Below are 21145 nucleotides of genomic sequence, written 5' to 3'. Positions count from 1 at the left end.
CCTACACTCTGCTCCTTGTCTTATCAGTAACAAGCCCCACCCAACTACCTAACAGTGAAACCCAGATAAACTGCATTTCCTATTTTTCTTTTATTATTATTATTATTGCATTGCAATTCTTAATACACCATTATACCACAATTTATCATGTCTCTGATTGTATATAAGGTATATTGACACCAAATTCACATCTTCACACATGTATTTTGTATAATGATGACACCCATGTCAAATCAATCACCAACTGCTAGTAATTCAGCCACCAAAAATATGTCTCCAACCTATTTGTTTCTGTCCTTTTTTAATGAGACCATATCTTAGCAGGCATTATCATGACTTAATCAGAATTACTCCTAACTAGTGACTGTACCTCCAGGCTAACTCCCCTCCAATCTACCCTACAGACAGAATGATTTTTCAAAATATGAATTTGCTTAAAAACTCTTGAATGACTTCCTATGATTTCTAAGATGGCATCCAAACTCCTTGTCACTACTTGCAAGGTCCTTCAAGAGCCAGAAACTACCTTGTAAATCAATAATATAGTGTGGCAAAATGAATTAATGCACATGGTCTAGGAGCCAGCTTGATTGGTCAGTTATGAACTTTTTCATAATAGAGGCAAGTTACTTGATTTCTCTGTTCCTGTTTTCTTATGTGTAAAATGAGAACATCAATGCTTATCCCACAGTGTGGCTGTGAAAGTTAAAAGAGATAAAATACAATATATGCCATAGTATCTGACACATATGATAACAAAGTAAACCCTTAGTAAATATTAGCTATTTTTGGTCATCTTTTTAGTTAATTTCTCACTTCTCTTCATTTGTTTGCTGAGTGACATCTGTAGCAAATATCTTTCATGTCCTCTTCACCTACCACCTCTTCCTTTACATATCTAGTGCCTCTGACTGCAATCTCCCTTCCCAGAACTCTACCCTTCCCATAATTCTTTAGGTCTAATCCCAAATGCTACATTCACTGAAAAGTCCTTCTGGCCTCTGTTGTACCCTGTTAAGAGTCCCCTAAGTGCTCCCCAAGGCCCTGTATTTTCCTTGACATAGTACTAGTCCCACTTTGTGTAAATTTCTCCTCTTCACTGCTAAATTGTAATTTCTGTGTGAAAAGCAACAGTGTCTATCTTGTTCACAACTGTATTCCAAAAGCATACCTAGGATAGTGCCCAGCATATAGTAGGCAGTTAGTAAAACGTGTACATTTCCTCTCACAGATCCAGAGATGCTCCTCCCCAAACTGCAGAAGGTAGAAAAGTAGTGTTCCTATAACCACTTTCTTCAAATAATCTTCAGAAAAAGCTTCTACAGAACAAAAAAACCTGGTCTAAAAATCCTGGGAAGGAGGTGGGGATTAAATAAAGTTGGGCCTCTAAAGCAATACTTTCCAGAATCTTTGTTATACTAAAGTGCGTTGTTAATCTCCAAGTAGGGGGAAGGGGTATATTTACCAAATATTCTGCAACCAGGGTTCTGCAGATTTAAGTTCCCTTACTAGGACTTCTAAATGCTGGGAGTCACGAGCAGGACATCTCTGGGGTACTTAGTCTGCAGGGTTTGTCACTTTTAGGAAGGACAGTACTCTCTGGACACAGAAATTAGGAGCTAGAAGGTACACTACTAGTTATCCTTTAACAAAGCTCCTTCTTAAACTGAGGCCACAAAGGGAAAAGCAACTGGTCTACTGCCACACAGCGACTACACACAACAGGAAGAGCTAGAAGTACACTTGCATTTTGTCTCCATGTCTTCCAGTCCAAATGCCTCTGGCTACCTGGGTCCACCAAGTATTCCCACTTCAAATTTTATTTTTAAGGCATACCAAAGTGAAAGTCATTTCTTCTCGGCCGCCGGTCCCCTTTGGCCTACCATTCCTCACTTCTCTCCCTTCTACAATACACTTTTCCTATAATCCTGTGCAGTCGGGGCTTGGCTAGGGGCGACGACAATACTTTTTTTTCCTTTAGACTTGTAAACTTCTTTGTAGGACAACCAAATCTGGTTAGGCCTCCGCCTAAATCCCCATGGGCGCTGCTCCCTACCCCACCGTACCCTATCCTACTTCACCCCACCGGTTCCCTTCCTCTCCCGGACACCGGGGCCCCACTGTTGGTCTTCACCTGGGACTGCCATGATGCTCGTAAGAGGGGTCGTTGAAGCCCTTAGCTTGCGAGAACGCGTTTGCTTCCCGCCGGCTGTGAAGACAACACACAAAGCGACCTCTTGTACCCGCGCCGCGGCACCTTTCCGACGGCGGGGAAAAGCCTGATAAGCCTCTGGGGCTGGCGGAACCAAGTAGCCACGGATGCTGTTTCCGGGCGAGTAATATTGCAGAACATACGTGGTCTGAACCATTACTGTCAGCTTCGGGAACTATGTGTTACCTGCACCCCAGTGAAGTGAACACCGCTAGGATTTACGTATTATTTCTTTTTATTTCGTTATAAATAATAATGTCGAATATTATATTAGTATATAACAGCTTTGTAATCATGTTTTGTTTTCTGAAGAACACGGGAGTCCCCCTTCTCATGGTTAGCGGTGCTCGGGTCCAGGAGCAACATGGCGGCGTCCGTGAGGGGCTAGTTTTGAGGCAGGATAGTATTTGGTGTCTCTGTCTTGGGTGACAGTGACCGAGTGAAACTTTTCCTGACAACACAACTTAAGGAATTGTGTTCTGATAGGCGTCCGGATTTAGTGACTGGCTGGCCTCTGGCGTCCTCACTAAGGAGCGGATTCCTGAGCACTGAGCAGGATGAGCAACATCTACATCCAGGAGCCTCCCACGAACGGGAAGGTGAGAACCTCACCTATGGTTCCTGGGCTCCTCAAATGAGATCTGCCGGATAGAGGGGTTCAGGGTTGAAAAAAGACCACATAAACCTAGTTCCTTTCCCTGCCTAGGGACAGTGTTGCATCTAAAACACCAAAGTTGGCACTTCTCAGCATAGACTTGAAAAAGTCCTGAAGTGGAGATATCTCTCTCTGTCTGCTTTCTGGCCCGGTTTCCTGCTTTGTCCCAACTCTCGCAGCCGTCTTCTAGCGTCTCCGGGTTTTTAAAGTGCAATTTTGAGTTTGATATATTCTTAGCTTAACTTGGAGAGCGATCATTCTCCATTCTCTCTGTACTTATTTATTGAGCACTTGCTAGGGAGCAGGCACTATCCTAGCTGTTAACATAGGATAGCTATGGTTTACTTTGACAGGCAGGCAGGTGAAGAAGAACCTTTGGCATGTCTGATAAATGAGCTTTTGGAAAGAAGATTTTTGTCGCTATGGCAGTGATTTAGGAGTAAGCAACTGGGAATGCTGGGGGAAAGAACCATGCAGCAGACATCTATTGAGCTGGTCTTAAAACAAAGTAGTTATCAGAGAAAATGGAGAATGTTACCCTATTAGAATGGGAGAGGATTTTCTTTTTCTTTGTTTAATACTTAGTTTTTAGTTTTTGGTGGACACAACATCTTTATTTTATTTTTATGTGGTGCTGAGTATCGAACCCAGCGCCCTGCACATGCCAGGCTAGCGCACTACTGCTTGAGCCACATCTCCAGCCCCAAGGGAGAGGATTTTCTGATAGATTTGATATCCAAGGCATGTCACTTCCCATCCAGGGTGTTCATATACCTTTTGATGCAAAGGAGACAATTGTGGAATGTGTCACCTGAGTTCTTGAACAGAGACCTAGTCCATATCACATATTAAATGTGATAAACCAGCAAAATGGCAAATATAGTGGGATTGGAAGTATGTGGTTGAGGGATTGGGGACGCAGTTCAGTAATAGAAGGTTTATTTATCATGCACAAGACCCTGGGTTCAATCCCCAGTAAAAAAAAAAAAAACAAAAAAACACACACACACACACACACACACACACAAATGTGTAAAGTTGAATTGAGGTAAAACTACATTTATATAAAATGCAATTCTGTTGGTAATTTTATCACAAATCACTTATACAATCTTTTATTCATTGAAATTTGGTAATGTAATCAGGGCAATTTGAAAGTCAAAACCAAAAATGCTATAATTCCCAGCCCCCCCCCCCCCCCAACCAAAAACAATTAGTGGGTATCTGGGGCAAACACTTCTTTGCTGTTTGAACTTTTCCTGGGCATTATAGGTGAGCATCCCCATCCTAATCTCCACTCACACCCCACCCCACTTCACATGGATGTGAAAACTCAAAAACACCTACCTCCTTCTATTTCTAAATGTTTCTTGGGGGCTGTGTTAACACCAAATGGTAAACACTGATAGAGACTAGATTGCCTGTCTCACCAGGCAGGGCCTTCACAGTTGCTATTTCTCTTTCCCGTGTGCTGTTTTACTGCTTCCATGTCAACCTTAGCAAGAAGGCCTTATTTATATATTTTCTGTGAAATTGCAAACCTTAATCAGGCCCCTGCATCCCATTATCACTGGCTGTCTTAACTTCTTTATGTTTTTTTTTTCCTACAGTATTTATTATTTGTTTATTGTATCCTGTCCTCTACCTTTACTGTGTAGAATGCTAACACTGTAGGTGCAGAGACAAGAATCTAGAATAGTGCTTGACACATAGTAGAAGGAGTTCAAATATTTATTGAAAGAATGAATGAGTGGATGGGTGAATTAATATTACATTTCTCTTAACTTCTGAAATATACTAAGCATTGAGGAGTTTGAAGTTATACTGTTGCTCACTGAAGGCAGATTTAGTTGCTTTATTCTAGAGGATAGTTTAACATGATCATATAGATGAAAAGCTTTGACAAGGATGCATTATAAATGTTTATTGAGCATCCAACACATGTCAGGCTTTATATTAGGTTTTAGAGATGCTCTGGGGAGGGGGAAAACTGCTTCATACCTGTTATGCACTCAGATGAGTGAAATATATGTTGAACAAATAATTATGTAAATAAAGGTATAATTACAAGTTGTGATTAATACAGCCTGTCTTCTGAAGAGAAATGGGCTGAAAGAGAACATAAGGCATGCCTCATCCAAGTTTTTTTCCAAAATCCATTTGGGACTTTTTCTAGCATAAGGATTGAGGAGATTGAAAATTTAAAGTTCTGTACTGCATGGGCCAAGAAAGGATGTAAAGCAGATGTAATAATTACAAGTGTGTCAATGAATGTTTAATGCCTTTACTGTCTAATGGTATATTAGGCATTGAAAGTGTACAGAGATATTTAGAATAAATAGGACAAAATTCCTCCCTTCAAAGAGCATGGTATCAACTTAGAAAATAATTGATACACGATGGCAGTTATTGACCCCTGGATGTTGTCCATAAGTGTCTTATTTTGCTGTGTTGTACTCTAAACTTAGCTCCTAAAGGTAAGGCACAGAAATGTAGCACTTGATAGAGATTTTCATAAGTATAAGATAATCTATTGAGGTTGAAATTTCTCCATATTATGATCACATAATCTAAATTGCCAACATCTTATTTGTGTCCTTTAAGAAAAAGAACCACTGAGGTCTGACAAAGTAGTCATGGCCAAAGGAGGAAGGAGTCATGCCTTCTTTATTAATTCAGTAGCTTTGTCAAATGAAACAATTAAGAAACCAGGTAGTCAAGGTAGCCCAACCATATGTGCATTCTTACTGCCAGGAATAAATTGCCTAAAGCAAAAAATATGTATATTTATCTATGAATAATAATTAGAATAATAATGGCTATCATTTTAAATTTTATTTGTTCTTTTTAGATATACATGACTGCAGAATGCATTGTGGCATATTATACTTCCCTGACGTATAACTTATTCTAATTAGGATCCTATTCTTGTGATTGTATATGATGTGGAGTTACCCTGGTCATGTATTCAAATCAAGGATAGGAAAGTTATGTCCTATTTTTCTACTGTCCTTCCTATCCCCCTCCTCCTCTCTTCCCTTCATTCTCCTTTTCTAATCCAATGAACTTTTATTCTTCCCCTTCCACCCTCCCTTGTTGTGGGTTAGCATCCATATCAGAGAGAACATTCAGCCTTTAGTTTTTTGGAAATGGCTTATTTCACTTAGCATGATATTTTCCAGTTCCATCCATTTACTGGCAAATGCCATAATTCCATTCTTATTTATGGCTGAGTAATTTTCCATTGTGTATTTATATCACATTTTCTTTATTCATTCATCTGTTGAAGGATACTTAGGTTGGTTCCATAGCTTGGCTATTGTGAACTGAGCTGCTGTAAATGTTGATATGGCCACATCACTGTAGCATGCTGATTTTAAGTTCTTTGGGTATAGATGGAGGAGTGGGATAACTGGATCAAATGATAGTTCCATTCCAGTTTTCCGTAGTGGTTGTACAAATTTGCACTCCCACCAGCAATGTATAAGAGTACCTTTCTTCCCACATCCTCACCAACATTTATTATTACTTGTTTTCTTTATGATTATGGCTCTCATTTTTTGAGCACTTATTTGTGAAGCACTACTCTAAGCACTCTTTATAGTAGTTCATTTTGTCCTACAGCAAACCTATGAAGATATTATCCCTTTTTATAGATGGAGAATTGAATCATACACATGTTAGATACCTTGCCCAAGCTAAGAAAGATAGTAAGTGGAAGTGTCATCTTTGATGTTGGGCAGTCTGTGGTGGGAGGGATGATGTGCATTGGTTTGTTTTTTTATAGCAGTGATTGTACGTACATACATCCTAAAATGTGAAAAGCCATTCATTCTTGGGAGTTGGGAGAAAATCTACATCTACTTGTATTTATCTTCTCTTGTATTTGTTTAAGTGTAAGAGTTTATATATATTTAAAAATCATGTAAGTTCAATTACTTGTTCAGTCACTTTTTGTTATGATGTTGTTTAATGACTGGCTAACTGGATTTAGAAACCTCACAAATTTCATATTGAAGATAATATTGGCATAAATATAATCAAATAATAAGAAAATGGTAGAATTGATGCCTCAGAATGGGAAGTCTGTGAAAAATTTAGAATTATGAATTTATTATCAAGATTATTTGAAATATGAATTTTTGTTTATTAATGTTAATGGTAAACTTTAAAAATATATATATTTGTTTGAAATACTTATCACTATAAGTATAGAAACCATTGCACAATCTCTCTCTTTTTGTGAAGGATTGAACCCAGGGGTGCTTCACCACTGAGTCACATCACTAGTCCTTTTTATTTTGAGATTCTCTCCCTAAACTGCTAAGGGTCTCATTAAGTTGCTGAGGCTGGCCTCCAACTTGTGACACTTCTACCTAAGCCTTCTGAATTGCTGGGATTATAGGTGTGTACTATCATATCTGACCTTTTCATATTCTTTATTTTTTATGACTCAATTATTTAATAATGTTCAATTTTGCAACAAAATTATAAATTTTTTTATGAAGTCTACTGGTCTAATATTTCTGATGAAAATAGTATTTAAATTGAGATATGCTATGAGTATAAATATGTATTATAATTCAAAGAGCTAATAAAAAAGGAATATAATATTATTCATTAATCATTTTATATAAATTATACACAATGAGATTTTTTTCATACATATGCAGCACAGTTTTTCATATCTCTGGTTGTACACAAAATAGAATCATATCCTTTGTGTCTTCATACATGTACTTAGTGTAATGATGACCATGGCATCCACCGTCTTTCCTACCCCTATTCTCCCTCCTTTCAGCTCCCTCCTCTTTTCCCCTTTGTCCTATCTAGAGTTCATTTAATCCCCCCCTCAGCATATTATGAATCAGCATTCTTAAATCGGAGAAATCATTCGGCATTTGGTTTTTTGGATTGACTAATTTCACTTAGGATTATATTTTCCAGCTCCATCCATTTACCTGCAAATGCCATGATTTTATTCTTTTAATGCTGAATAATATTCCATTGTGTATATATTCCACATTTTCTTTATCCATTCATCTACTGAAGGGCATCTAGGTTGGTTCCACAGTTTAGCTATTGTGAATTGTGCAGCAATAAACATTGATGTGGTTGTGTTCCTGTAATATGCTGATTTTAAGTCCTTTGGGGTATAAACCGAGGAGTGGGATAACTGGGTCAAAAGGTGGTTCCATTCCCAGTTTTCCAAGGAATCTCTATACTGCTTTCCAGATTGACTGCACCATTTTGCAATCCCACCAGCAATGTAAGAGTGTGCCATTTTCCCCACATCCTCACCAAAACTTATTGTTGTTTGTATCTTTCATAGCTGCCATTCTGATTGGAGTGAGATGAAATCTTAGTTTTGATTTGCATTTCTCTAATTGATAGTGATGTTGAACATTTTCTCCTGTATTTGTTGATTGTGTATCTTCTTCTGAGAAGTGCCTATTTAGTTCCTTAGCCCATTTATTGATTGGCTTGTTTGTTTGTTTGGTGTTAAGTTTTTTGAGTTCTTCATATATCCTGGGGATTAGTGCTCTATCTGATGTGCATGTGGCAAAAATTTGCTCCCAAAATGTAGGCTCTCTCTTCAACTCATTGATTGTTTTGCTGAAAAACAAGCTTTTTAGTTTGAGTCCATCCCTTTTATTAATTCTTGATTTTATTTCTTACACTTTTCATATTCTTGATTGAGTTTTCAAGACATTTGAAAACTAAGTGTGGGAAAAAAGAAAATAGACCTTTTGAATAATTTGAAAGCAACATTATACCAAATGAAAGAAGCCAGAATAAAAGGACACATATTCAGTGATTCCATTTATATGCAATGTCCATTTGGCAGGTACATGCAGATAGAAAGTAGATTATTGTTGCCATAGGGAAATGGGTACTGATTGATAATGGGTACAAGGTTTCTTTTTAGGGTGATAAAATGTTGTGGAATTAATGGCAATGATTGCTCAACACTGTGACTATACTAAAAAACACTGAATTTTTTACTTTAAAAGGGTGAAATGTTTGATATGTGGATTATATCTTAATAAACTTAAAGAGATTCATTATACCATTAATAATAAATAAGAATTATTTTAAAATACTGTTTATTTAATCTTATAAAATCTTATTTTATTTGATATATCATATATATTACAGCAATATAGTACTACATATATTTAAGTTTTAGAAATGAGCTCTAAGCCTTTACTTATTCTCCACCCTCACTTTTCTTTCTCTTCCCCCGTTCCCTCCCTCCCTCCTTCCCTTCCTTTCTCTCTCCCTCTCCTTCTTTCCTTCACAGAACTAGAAATTGAACCCAAGGGTATTATACCTCTGGGTTACATTCCCAGCATTTTTTATTTATTTACTTATTTTTGAGGTTGGTTTTTGCTAATTGCCCAGCCTGGCCTGAGTTTGTGATCCTTCTACCTCAGGATTGCAGTAACTGGAATTGCAGTACCAGTGTGCCAGGACTTTTTAAATTTTTGCTAATCAGTTTGCACACTTTCAAAAAATTTGGAGAGTATTGCTTTACAAAGTAAAGAAAACGTGTTAACATTTTCTTTACCAGTAGTGCCTCATTTTAGCTATATAAGGGGATAATGAAATAGGATAGGATATTGTCTTTTTAGGTGTACAATACTTTAAAGATTTGGATGTACATCAAGCTTCATGGAAAAATCAGAAGACACTGCATAGTTTTGTTCCAGATCTGTTCTCAGTAGAAGGAGTTTTTCAGTCTTCCCATTTATAGCCTAATGTTTATTTCCCAGGGAAGTGAGAATCAAGTTGTGTTGGTTTGTCTCTATCCATTATAGAATATCTCTTGTGCACTGTTTCATGCCAAGCTATGCTAGAAGGTCTTACTTTCCATATATTCAGCAATCTATAATTGCTTTTGACTGAAGCATTTTTTCTCTACTCAAATCAGTTGTGACCAGGGCAATCTCAGGGATTTCTTTTGAGATATATGGCAGGGTTCTAGAACTTGAAGGACTTTTTTTTTTTTTTTCCAGAGTAGTATAGAAAATATGGAGAACTTTTTGGAGGCAGTATTATGACATAGGGAAAACTTTATTCTTTATATTCTTTACAGTCTGAAAACTTTTGGCTTAAATTCTATATTCTTTATAGTCTGAACTTTTGGCTTAAATCATTCACTGTGAAATCTTGGATAAAGATATTCTGAGTTTCTGGTTTGTTCATCAGTAACACGGGATTAATAATACCTACCTTGTAGGTTAGAATTTAATGGAATAAAGTATCCAAAATGTCTGGCATAGAAGCTGACATGGGAGACATTTTAACAAATGTTCCCTGTTTAGTACTAAATGGATTAAGAAAATTGTGCATGTTTGCATTTCTAATTCTTTTATATTTCCTTAGCAGTTAAGGAAACTATTTAAAAATCTACCTCAGTGCAGATATTTTCATTTCTCCCATTCTCGTGGTCACTGAAGAGTAGTTATAGCAGAACTATGTAGCTTGTAGTAGCCCAGAAAGATTTAATGAATCCATCAATGTTATAAAAATTCATGGCAGCATTATCTGAACTTCTGAAATAGAAATTGAAGGGTAGTTGTAGCAAAAAAATGTACTGAATAGAAAGAGGTGATTGAAATGCTTTTCATTTTTTAAAAAATATTTTTTTAATTGTAAATGGATACAAAATGTTTATTTACTTATTTTCATGTGATGCTGAGGATCAAACTGAGTGCCTCACACAAGCAAGGCAAGGGCTGTGCCACTGAGCTACAGCCCCAGTCCTGAAATGCTCTTCTTGCTTTGTTAACTCAGCTTTCTTAACTTGGGCAGTTAGCACCTCTTAGGCATCCATACAAGGCAGGGGCATAGACTTAATTGAATGGTTTGTATGCTTCCTCCATTTCCAAAAAAGTGTTTTTGTGAAAACTAATGCAGGAGTTTTAGGGGAAAAAAAGAAGTATGGCTTCTATCAATGATAGTGACTGTCTCTGAGAATCAGTTATTTTTAAAATAGTGCACACTGCATATACTTTATTTGTAAGAACTTTCTAAATTATTGTGGTGGCCACAATTTTGACACTGATCAAGTTTGGTGTACTTGGGGCAAAAAAAGGAAAAGATGGATGCCATAGTGTTCAAACTTAGGGTTTAACATTCTTCTTCTTCCTCCTCCTCCTCCTCTTCTTCTTTTTGTTATTTGTGGTTATTAGTAAGTCAGTTTTAAACTGTTGCCTCCTGCATACTCAGTAGGGGTTCTGGTTGTTTCATCAAGAAGTAATCACTGCCATGAGCAGGTGGAAAGGAAGCTATCAAAGGCTTCTATTTACTTTTAAAACATATCATTTTAGTCTGAATCAGAATTAGATTAAGAATATTATTCCATAAATTATGAGTAGCAAATGAAAAAGTAGAGTGACAGTGTAATTATAAATGAGTAATTATAAAATTATAATGTCATAATTTAATGAATCTGCATTTAAATTTCTTAATACACCAATTTTATTGGAAGTGATGATGAGAAACAATTATAAAAAGTTTGATTATCATCTTTAAATAATTAAGTTCTTTTCTGTGATTAAAAAATGGTATATATTATTTTTTCTTAAATCCTAAACTATTTCTGAAAATGATATATTGAGAGATCTAAATGTATAATAATTTACAGTGCATATTTGAATTTTGTTTAGTATAAAAACAAAAGTCAAGCAGTTTCTAATGTTCTGAAATCAGAAAATCATTGGTGAATGCTTCAAGTTGAATAGTGATTCAACTCATTATCAAAATGTTAATATAATGATAATATTCTTTCTGCAGGTTTTATTGAAAACTACAGCTGGAGATATTGACATAGAGTTGTGGTCAAAAGAAGCACCTAAAGCGTGCAGAAATTTCATTCAGCTTTGTTTGGAAGGTAATTATAATTCTTGAGAAATCATAGTTAATTTAAAAATAAACTGTAGTGTATTTTTCACAACATTGAAGATTGGTGTTGGATAGTGGTAATGAGTAGTGCGTGTTGATATGAGTGATATGGTCTTGAGCTATGTGTCAGAAAATAGAGAGGGGAGATAACACTTTCTCCAAAATAAACCTATATGGTTTTAACAAAAATTTATTTTAGCAAATAATACTTTGATCATTTTTTCTTTCTTTAATATTCTAAATACAGATATTTCCTAAGATTGTCTCTAGTTCTATTGTCTTCACTCTTCTGTTATTACTTTCATGCAAATGGCTGTCACAATTAGAACTCTAGCCATTTCTTCCCTTCTTAGCACCGGTATGGAATTACTTAGTGGACTTTTCTTCTGGAATCTTCCAATGTCAGCTACAACTAAACTAATGTAAGACTAAATTTATCAAATTTTTTCCCCCAGATTGCCTTGACTTTCACCTTCCTAACTGCAGTTGCCTGTTATCTGGTCTTCCTGACTTTCATCTTTAATTTCTTTTTCTTCTATTTAATCTTCTAATATTTGAATCCTCAGGCAGTTTGGCTTTCTAGCTTTCTAATTTTATTTCTCATTGCATTAACCATGTGGTTTCAGCTATTACCTTTATTTCCTGAACATTTCCTTCTCACTTTCACTTTCCTTACACTTTCATGAATATCCTCATACTGGTTTTCCTTTGTTGTTGTTGTTTAAGAGTGTTTTCTCTTTTCATTTTTTAGTACCTAGCTTTTAATATCTGTTCAAAATTCCAGTTTTTCCATAGTCTTCCATCTAGCATTCACTAATGTTATTATCAATGTCTATTTTTTTAAGATTTGAATCATAAGGTGATGACTTTTCTTTTAAAAAAAAATACAGAAATTTACATTCACTTGAGTGTTTTCTACTTCACAATATTTCCTTATCAAACTAAACATTTCTAACATTTTTAGAATGTCTTGTTGGGTTTTAGAATACATTGCATATGGTTTTGAATATCTTTAGTGGTGGCAAATCATAGTCCTCCTAAGTTATAAATGATTTTTAGAGAAAATATGTTTTAAAGTATCAGAAAATAGCATTTTGGGCCAGAAACAAGATGTAAAAAGAGAATCCACAGTATCTAGTATTATGGGATAGTGAGAACTCTCCAAATAGATAAATACCAGGAGAAGATTTAAGAAATAAAATTAAAACAAAAAAGACAAAGAGAGAGAGAAGAGAAAGAAGATGTCTGCAAAAACCATTATTAATAATTGTTATGGCAGGCAGGAAGGAAATAGAGTCAGACAGGTAGTTTAGTTAGAGAGGCCTCAAATAACTGTCAACAAAGCTAAGAAGCACATGAGACATGGAAAAGTCAGACTTGCTTCTGGTAAGAAGTTTTGAAGAATAAAAAGCTCAAATTTTACAGGAGGAGAGTTAAATTACAAAAACATTAGAAAGAATGAATGGTAAATTGCAAACCATATCCAGGTAAATGGAAGAAACAGAAAATATCTGGATATAAAATAACAATGAAGAAAAATAATGAGGTTGTTAAGTTGGATGATGAGGAAGCTCAATTATGGCAACAAAACAATCATTCTCAATTTATAAGAATACAAGGAGAAAGAAAAAAGAATAGAAAAATAGTAAGAAAAATAATCAGAGTAATTCTATTAATTTAGCAGATAAAAGATTGAATTGTTATTGGAAAGGCTAACAAGAAGCCTGAGAAGAATGATTTGAAAAAGATACTCACAAATGAGTAAAGTCAAGGTTTTAAAAATATAATTCAGAAAACCCCAGTTAGGTTCTTTCAAGTCTTTGATTCCTTGATCTTATAACACTCAAATCAATATTTTATATATATATATATATATATAAAGAGCATTGTTTAACATAAAATAGTTAAAGGGAAGATCACAGCCTTTCCAAAAACAAAAGATTTACTATTATACAAACCATATCTTGGATTTTAGGTCTTTGTAGTATGTTAGGTGAACATTTATAATGAGTGTAATTTTTAATAAATTGTCAGGTCAAAAATGTATTATAATGAATACCTTTTATAATTTCATTATTTATCTGAAGTGCGAGGAAGGAATAAAATTAATTTATGCCCATAATATTTATGCCAATATTATGCCTTGTCTCTTCATGATACATCCTTCAGTTATTTTTATCCTCTACTTCCATTAACAGTAGTTTATTCATTCTTTAAAAGTGAAAAATATAAATGTGTACATTAACCATGCCACAAATTATTAAAGTTTTTTTAATGAAACTAAAATATATGTTTAAAAACATATTGGAGAGGCTAAAGTAAATAGGGCAGACTCATCACAAATGAACTTTAGATATAAAAAAGTTATCAGTGACAACAATATGCAAAATTAAACAGAAAACACAATTCTATTAGAAAAAATACAGAAAGCTGATATTAAAATGCAAATATAAATTCCTGTGTGTATTTGGACTGGAAATGTAAATTAGTCAAGACATATCATAAAACCATTGGACAGCCAGAAATAAAAACTGTATTGAGAAATAGTAGAATTAAGTGGAAACATGGGAACTCTGTTTCGTATTTGAGATTCATTTAACTTTGTTTTTTCAATAGTAGATAGCATTCAGGAGGATATTATGAGTATATGTGATGAACTAATAAAGCTTCTTTATTCAAAAAAGTTATGAATATGATGCATAAATATAAGAGTAAAATAAACTGAAAACTGCAAAATCTATTATAACACATGGTTTGCTTCCGGAACAACTTTAAATTCATAGTTCAACAGCAATTATTAATAAGTTATAGGGAAGTAGAAATAGTAGATATAAAAAATTTGTGGAAATTGGAAATGCCAACCAGGATATAACACAAAATTATGGTGTAAGGATTCTAGAAAATTTATACTCATTTATATATGATGTTATAAAATTTTATGCATTTCACAAGAATATGAATGGGAAAATTATAAAGAAAACCTTAAAAGAAAAAGCTGACATCATGAAAGATTTAATAGGAAGTAAGGAAAAAGAATAGGATGGCATAACTTAAAATTTGAAGACACAGGTAACAAAGACCTCTTTCGTCTCCCTCTTCCCTTCGCTGTAATATATATATATGGGTCTTATATATCCTGCTTTTTAAATGTTTTGACTTGGGACAATAGCGTGTTTGCACATGAGCTCTATTTCTCTGATTTTTATTCCGAAAACAATAATCCAGAGTTTGAGAGAATCTTGGAAATAAAAACAAAACAACCACTACCAAGGTTTCTGTTGAAGCATGTGTTGTTTTGAAAGTAAATACTTTATAAGAAGTAGAGAAAAAACAGTTTTGATTTGGAAACCTATTTGACATTCTGGAAAATAAATTTTGTGATTCTGGTGACATATTAATTCTGATAACCATAGATAACACTTAATTTTAGAAATTGATAAATTATTTAAAAACTTTTTTTTTTCAGCTTATTATGACAACACCATTTTTCATAGAGTTGTGCCTGGTTTTATAGTCCAAGGGGGAGATCCTACTGGCACAGGGACTGGCGGAGAGTCTATCTATGGAGCTCCATTCAAAGTAAGACTGAATTACTATTATCATTATTATTTTGCAAGTCAGCTTGGATTGTTTAACTGAAAATGATTGTGCTTCACAAGAAGAAAAATCATTTCACATTAGTATACAAAACCAACTGTCATTTAGAATTATACAAGGATAAGAGCAACACTTACCCTACCAAATATTCTTTCTAAGTTTTCTTATTGCAAGCTTTTATGTTAGATTGAGTACAGGTAGAACTAAAGATGGTAGTGAAAATAATGTGATTCATAAAAAAGACCATATAGCATATTTTCTGATGTCTGACTTTTTCTAATCTCTGCATCTCTATAAATATAAAGCATTTTTAGAATATTGCATATGCTATTTTATTTTAAAAGAAATTACTTAAATCCTTTGGAATCTTAGAGTTGTTTGCTTAGGCTGCTATAACCAAATACCACACAGTGCGTGACTTAAACAACAAAAGTTTATTTCTGATGGTTCTGTGGGGGCTGGGATGTCCAAGATCATTATGTCTGGCAATTTGGATCCTGGTGAGGTCTTTTCCTGGTTTGTATTTGGCTTTCCTACTCTGAGGTCTCACATAGGGCAGAGAGAATGAACTTTGGTGTCCTATTCCTCTTCTTGTAAAGACATGAACCCTATTGGGTTAGGGACTCATCCTTATGACCTCATCTAACCTTTATTGCCTCCTCCCAGACCCAAATGTAGTCATATTGGGGATTAGGGCTTCAATGTAAAATTTTTGAGGGAATACAGTTCAGTCTCACTTAGCAAAATTTATTTTCAATTATACACAATAGTCTCTAACACAGAATGCATGCCACAATGGGAAACCACAAGGAGAATAGAAGAAGCAACATAAGAAAGCTTTATAAAAAGGTATATTAGTTAAGAGTAAGTGAGAAATTTCTTAATTGCCAACACAGATCTAAGAAGAAAAAGAATATCATACTAAAGAAATTAAGAGGCCAGGGGAATAGCACATTGGTAGAGTACTTGCTTAGCATGTGCGAGGTTCTGGGATCGATTCCCAGTATCGCAAAACAAAACAAAGTAAGGAACAGTAGAGGGTTTAAGTAAAAAGCTAAAAATTGTGTTTGTTATTAGTCTGATGGTACCAACATTAATTCCTTTGGGTGAGTAAAAATTAATAGTTCTTAAATAGGGGAATTTATAAAGAACTTTGTGTTTGTTCTAATGGGATAGAGTATCTGGAGTCTCATCTTTTACTGGGTCATAGTCTGATGTATGATTCTTGAGAAAAATAGTTAAAATTTTGCTTTAATTTCTAGATAATGATCTTAGAAAATGTGAATGGTTATTAAAAAAAACTCAGATGTAATTGTTAAGACTATTTTATATTTTACTAAGGTGAAATGTCTCATGGTTTTAGAGCCTACATTCTTGTAGGAAGCATTTCTTTATTCGATTATTTGGTGTAACAGAATAGCTCTTTTTGACAGTTCTTTCCTAACTTGAAGTCTTTGTTTTTTTATTTTCAGTTAGGTCATTTTAAACACATTATTCAGAGTTATGATGCATTGAGTTCAGATCTCTTAAGAATTATTCATTACTTCTTTTATGACAAGTATTGGTTACATAACATGCTATATAACATATGATTCCAGTATCAGGTCTGGATGCAAATTATGTTAACTCAGAGACTAAGGAATCTGTTAAGTAGTTCTATAAAAACAAGAAAACCACTTTAGAAAGGCTTTTACCTGCTATTTTGAAAACTGGCAAATGAGTTCAGTACCAGGTAAGAGAATAACTTAGGACTGTGTCAAATCACATTAGCACTATTCTGGTAGATTCTTTGAATCAAAGGAGAAGGAGAAGGAGGAGGAGGAGGAGGAGGAGGGGGAGGGGGGGAGGGGGAGGGGAGGGGGAGGAGGAGGAGGTTATTTCTTGACATTTAAAAGAGTTTAGGAGGAGCAATAGTTGAAGACTTCACAATGGTTCAAAGCTGAATTCCTTGGAGAAATAATAGGTTTTAAAAGTTTTGATGATTTTGACTATGAAAATAAGGAAATGAATCTTAGAAATCTCTTCCCCTTTGAATGAATTCTTTGCTCTATGTGTACGTATGCAACTTTCCACAAAATAGGCGATATTTATGGCTGAGTATATTTAGAAGACACAGGCTAGTGAATTCAAGTTTAAGAGTACTGAATAGTAAATTTTGGATTTGATTATACTTGAAAATCAGTTAAACAAAACTTTAGCAATTTTTTATTAGACATTATATGGGACCTTACTGGTTAGCTACATAATGATTGAATATGAAATGAAGTATCTTGTAACTGAGAACATTCACTGAATTGTTTTTTTATGCTTCAGGATGAATTTCACTCACGGTTGCGTTTTAATCGGAGAGGACTGGTTGCCATGGCAAATGCTGGTCCTCATGATAATGGCAGCCAGTTTTTCTTTACGCTGGGTCGAGCAGATGAACTTAACAATAAGCATACCATCTTTGGAAAGGTTTGTGTCCTGTTGTCCTAAACCTGTGATTTGGTTTTTGGTTTTATGTGATTCTTTAGGCTTCTGTGACAGATATGATGAATTTATCTAACAGCTGCCTTCATGAAAATATCCCTTGAATTGATTTATTATTTTAAAAAATGATGGAATATGTTCCTATTATAATGAACTTTAAAAGACTTGTGAATTCTTTATCATGTTTCAAGTCAGTTGTTTGTTATGAATTTAATGTTTTCTGTCCTTAAAAATCATACTAATGGTATCAGCTACCATGCCATTCAGCAATGATGTTTTTTACATTTTTAGAAAGGTGTGACTCAGTGGTAGAGTGCTTAACAAGCATGTGTGAGAAGGGCCTGAGTTCTATCCCCAGCACTGAAAAAAAAAAAGTCACATAATACTAGTTTAAAGTTTACTTTATTAATGGTAATTTTATTAATTCCTTTTAGTTTAAAATAGAAGTTGACATTGAAAGCTTTTATTGGAAATGTTACTTTGGATAGTACTAATTTAATTCTGCTCACATTTAATGCCTTTCAGGCCATATCCTTTCCATAGAATTTTCAATAATTCCCAATAAATAGGGATCCTGAGAGTTTTCTTCTATCATTCTTCTATCTTCTCATAAATATATTTCTATACATTTTAATTTTTAGACCTATTAGATACCTCTAGCTTATCAGCCCCCTGTACTGGTTTAGTAAGAATTGTTGTCTCAAATCCTAGGCAAAACTGGATTTTGTGATGATAAAAGAGGAAAAAACAAACAATACAATTGAAAAACTCATTTTTATATCTTGGGAAATGTTGAATTAAAGGAATCACATTAAAATCATGAAATGTAGTTAGTTGTCTTTTTTTTTTGTTTGGTGCTAGAGATTGAACCCAGGGCCTTATGCATGTGAGGCAAGCAAGCATTCTACCAACTGAGCTATATCCCCAGCACCTGTTGTCTAATTTTTAACACCATTTTTAGAAAATATACATTAGCCTAGTCTTTCAAGACTCTCCCATCTCAGGTTCTCTAATGACCATAGATTTTTCCTCCGTACAAAAAAAGAGTGTAATAGGGGCTGGGATTATAGATCAATGGCAGAACACTTGCCTCACACATGTGAAGCACTGGGTTTGATCCAGCACCACATAAAAATTGAATAAACCAGGCTGGGTTTGTGGCTTAGTGGTAGAGTGCTTGCCTAGCATGTGTGAGGCACTGGATTTGATCCTTAGCACCATATAAAAACATAAATAAATAAAATAAAGGCATTGTGTCTATATACAACTAAAAAAAATTCTTAAAAATAAATAAATAGGGGCTGGGGATGTGACTCAAGCAGTAGCGCGCTTTCCTGGCATGCGTGCGGCCCGGGTTCGATCCTCAGCACCACATACAAACAGAGATGTTGTGTCCGCCAAAAACTAAAAGATAAATATTAAAATTCTCTCTCTCTCTCTCTCTCTCTCTTTAAAAAATAAATAAATAAATAAATAAACAAACAAAGATATTGTGTCCATGTGTAACTAAAAAGCTTTTTAAAAGAGTGTATAATAAAATGATATTTAAGTTACATTTGAACTATCTTTTACAAATGGTACTATATAATTTATACATTAGTGAAAAAATTTAGCAAAGTGGTTATAAGTTGGAAGAGCCACTACTGTTGGCTCTATAACCTCTTTGAGTCTCGGTTTTTTAAAATATAGAAGAACAATAATGATTGTTATTATTAGTTAGCTGTTTATGTGGATCGACTGAGGTGTCTGCGTAATGTTTATCACATTGTTATTACTTACTTACCCTCTTACTCTAAAATCTAATTTTGTGTATGATGTTTGAAAAGTTGTCATTCGATAAGATGGTAATTGGCATTACATTTTTAATTTTATTAAAAGATGGTACTAAGTACATATTGGAAATCTATCAAAAACCCTAGCGAGAGATTGAACCCATCTGTGCTTTTCTCCCTTAAAATGAAGTCACCTTATTTGCATTATGTTTAATACATATATTCTTATGGAATAATATGAAATTATTTTTTTATGTATGTATGTGTATTTTTTAGTAGTATATGGACACAGTACTTTTGTTTTATTTATTTATTTTTATGTGGTGCTAAGGATTAAACCAAGTGCCTCACACACGTTAGGCAAGTGCTCTACCACTGAGCTATATAATTCCAGCCTCTGAAATTCTCTTTTAACTATTTACAAAGTATTTACAAAAGTCCCCTAATTCAAAGGATAAATAAATATATTTGTAGTTACATTTTATATTTTTATTAGGTTACAGGAGACACGGTTTATAACATGCTGCGACTCACAGAAGTAGACATTGATGATGACGAAAGACCACGTAATCCACACAAAATCAAAAGTTGTGAGGTAGGAGCATGATTATTATGAGATATGGGACTTCAGTTGCCATTTAAGAGGAGTTGACTTAATATGTTTAAACTACTGGATGATGGTTTTGTACTAAATACAATGATTCACTTATGTATTTAGGCACAATTTATGATTTAAGAATTTTTTAAAGTGAAAAAGTAAAGGTTTTGAATTCAAAGATGAAACTTTATATGATAGTCCAATGAATGAAAAACTCAACTCATGTTGGAAAGTTGAAGGAGTTAGATTTATTTTAGCCTAAAGAAATGACTTCATAGTTAAAGAGTTATTTTTTATGAAGGGAGCAAGGCCCTTAAAAGCATTTGATTTGGAGTCAAAATGTCTGACTTTGTTTCTCTTACTGTGTGTCATTTACATTTTCCTAGGTATTTTTCCTTTTGTAAATTAGAGGTAAGACAGAATATCCTTTACTTAATAGCACATAGGTTTCTTGGAAGAATCCAGTGAGACCATATAAGTGGAAGTACTTCAAGTAGTAGATCTATCACTATGCTAATAATATTTATGGGGGGAAATATGGACACTTTTGATGCAATTAAATATTGTTTTTTTGAGGAAGTTTAAAAAATAGAATAATGTTTTCAACATATTTCTTTTCATAGGTTTTGTTTAATCCTTTTGATGACATCATTCCAAGGGAAATTAAAAAGCCCAAAAAAGAGAAACCAGAAGAAGAAGTAAAGAAATTGAAACCCAAAGGCACAAAGTAATCATAGTAGAAACATTTTTCTTCAACTGGGAAAAGCAACACTAATTTATTTAGTTTTTCTATTTCCTTTTATAGTAATTGTTGACTAGCAAAAGAAAGACCCGTTTGAACCAGGGAGGTATCATAATATAAGTCTATGGCTTTTTTTAAATGGGCATTTCTTGTATTTAAGTACATTATATAGCTTTAACTTAAACTA

At 34.2% G+C, this 21145-nt stretch overlaps 2 protein-coding genes across 2 annotated transcripts in view; one reads left to right on the top strand and one right to left on the bottom strand.

The window, feature by feature from the left end:
• Srek1ip1 (SREK1 interacting protein 1) overlaps positions 1–2295 on the bottom strand; it is a 38856-nt gene extending 36561 nt beyond the window's left edge. Inside the window, exon 1 of the mRNA XM_076857229.2 lies at positions 2135–2295. Within this exon, the coding sequence (XP_076713344.1) occupies positions 2135–2147 (13 nt within the window). The 5' untranslated portion in view covers positions 2148–2295. The remainder of the gene's footprint in view (positions 1–2134) is intronic.
• A 279-nt stretch (positions 2296–2574) lies between these two features.
• The window catches only part of Cwc27 (CWC27 spliceosome associated cyclophilin), a 218236-nt gene continuing 199665 nt past the window's right edge, over positions 2575–21145 (top strand). The window contains exons 1-6 of the mRNA XM_076856115.1: positions 2575–2811; positions 11670–11766; positions 15244–15356; positions 17688–17831; positions 20115–20213; positions 20840–20943. Of these exons, the coding sequence (XP_076712230.1) occupies positions 2770–2811; positions 11670–11766; positions 15244–15356; positions 17688–17831; positions 20115–20213; positions 20840–20943 (599 nt within the window). The 5' untranslated portion in view covers positions 2575–2769. The remainder of the gene's footprint in view (positions 2812–11669; positions 11767–15243; positions 15357–17687; positions 17832–20114; positions 20214–20839; positions 20944–21145) is intronic.

This window comes from Callospermophilus lateralis, chromosome 5 (genome assembly GCF_048772815.1).
Source record: "Callospermophilus lateralis isolate mCalLat2 chromosome 5, mCalLat2.hap1, whole genome shotgun sequence".
NCBI lineage: Eukaryota > Metazoa > Chordata > Mammalia > Rodentia > Sciuridae > Callospermophilus > Callospermophilus lateralis.
The sequence above is the reverse complement of the archived record's forward strand: the minus strand, read 5'-3'. Positions and strand labels throughout refer to the sequence as shown.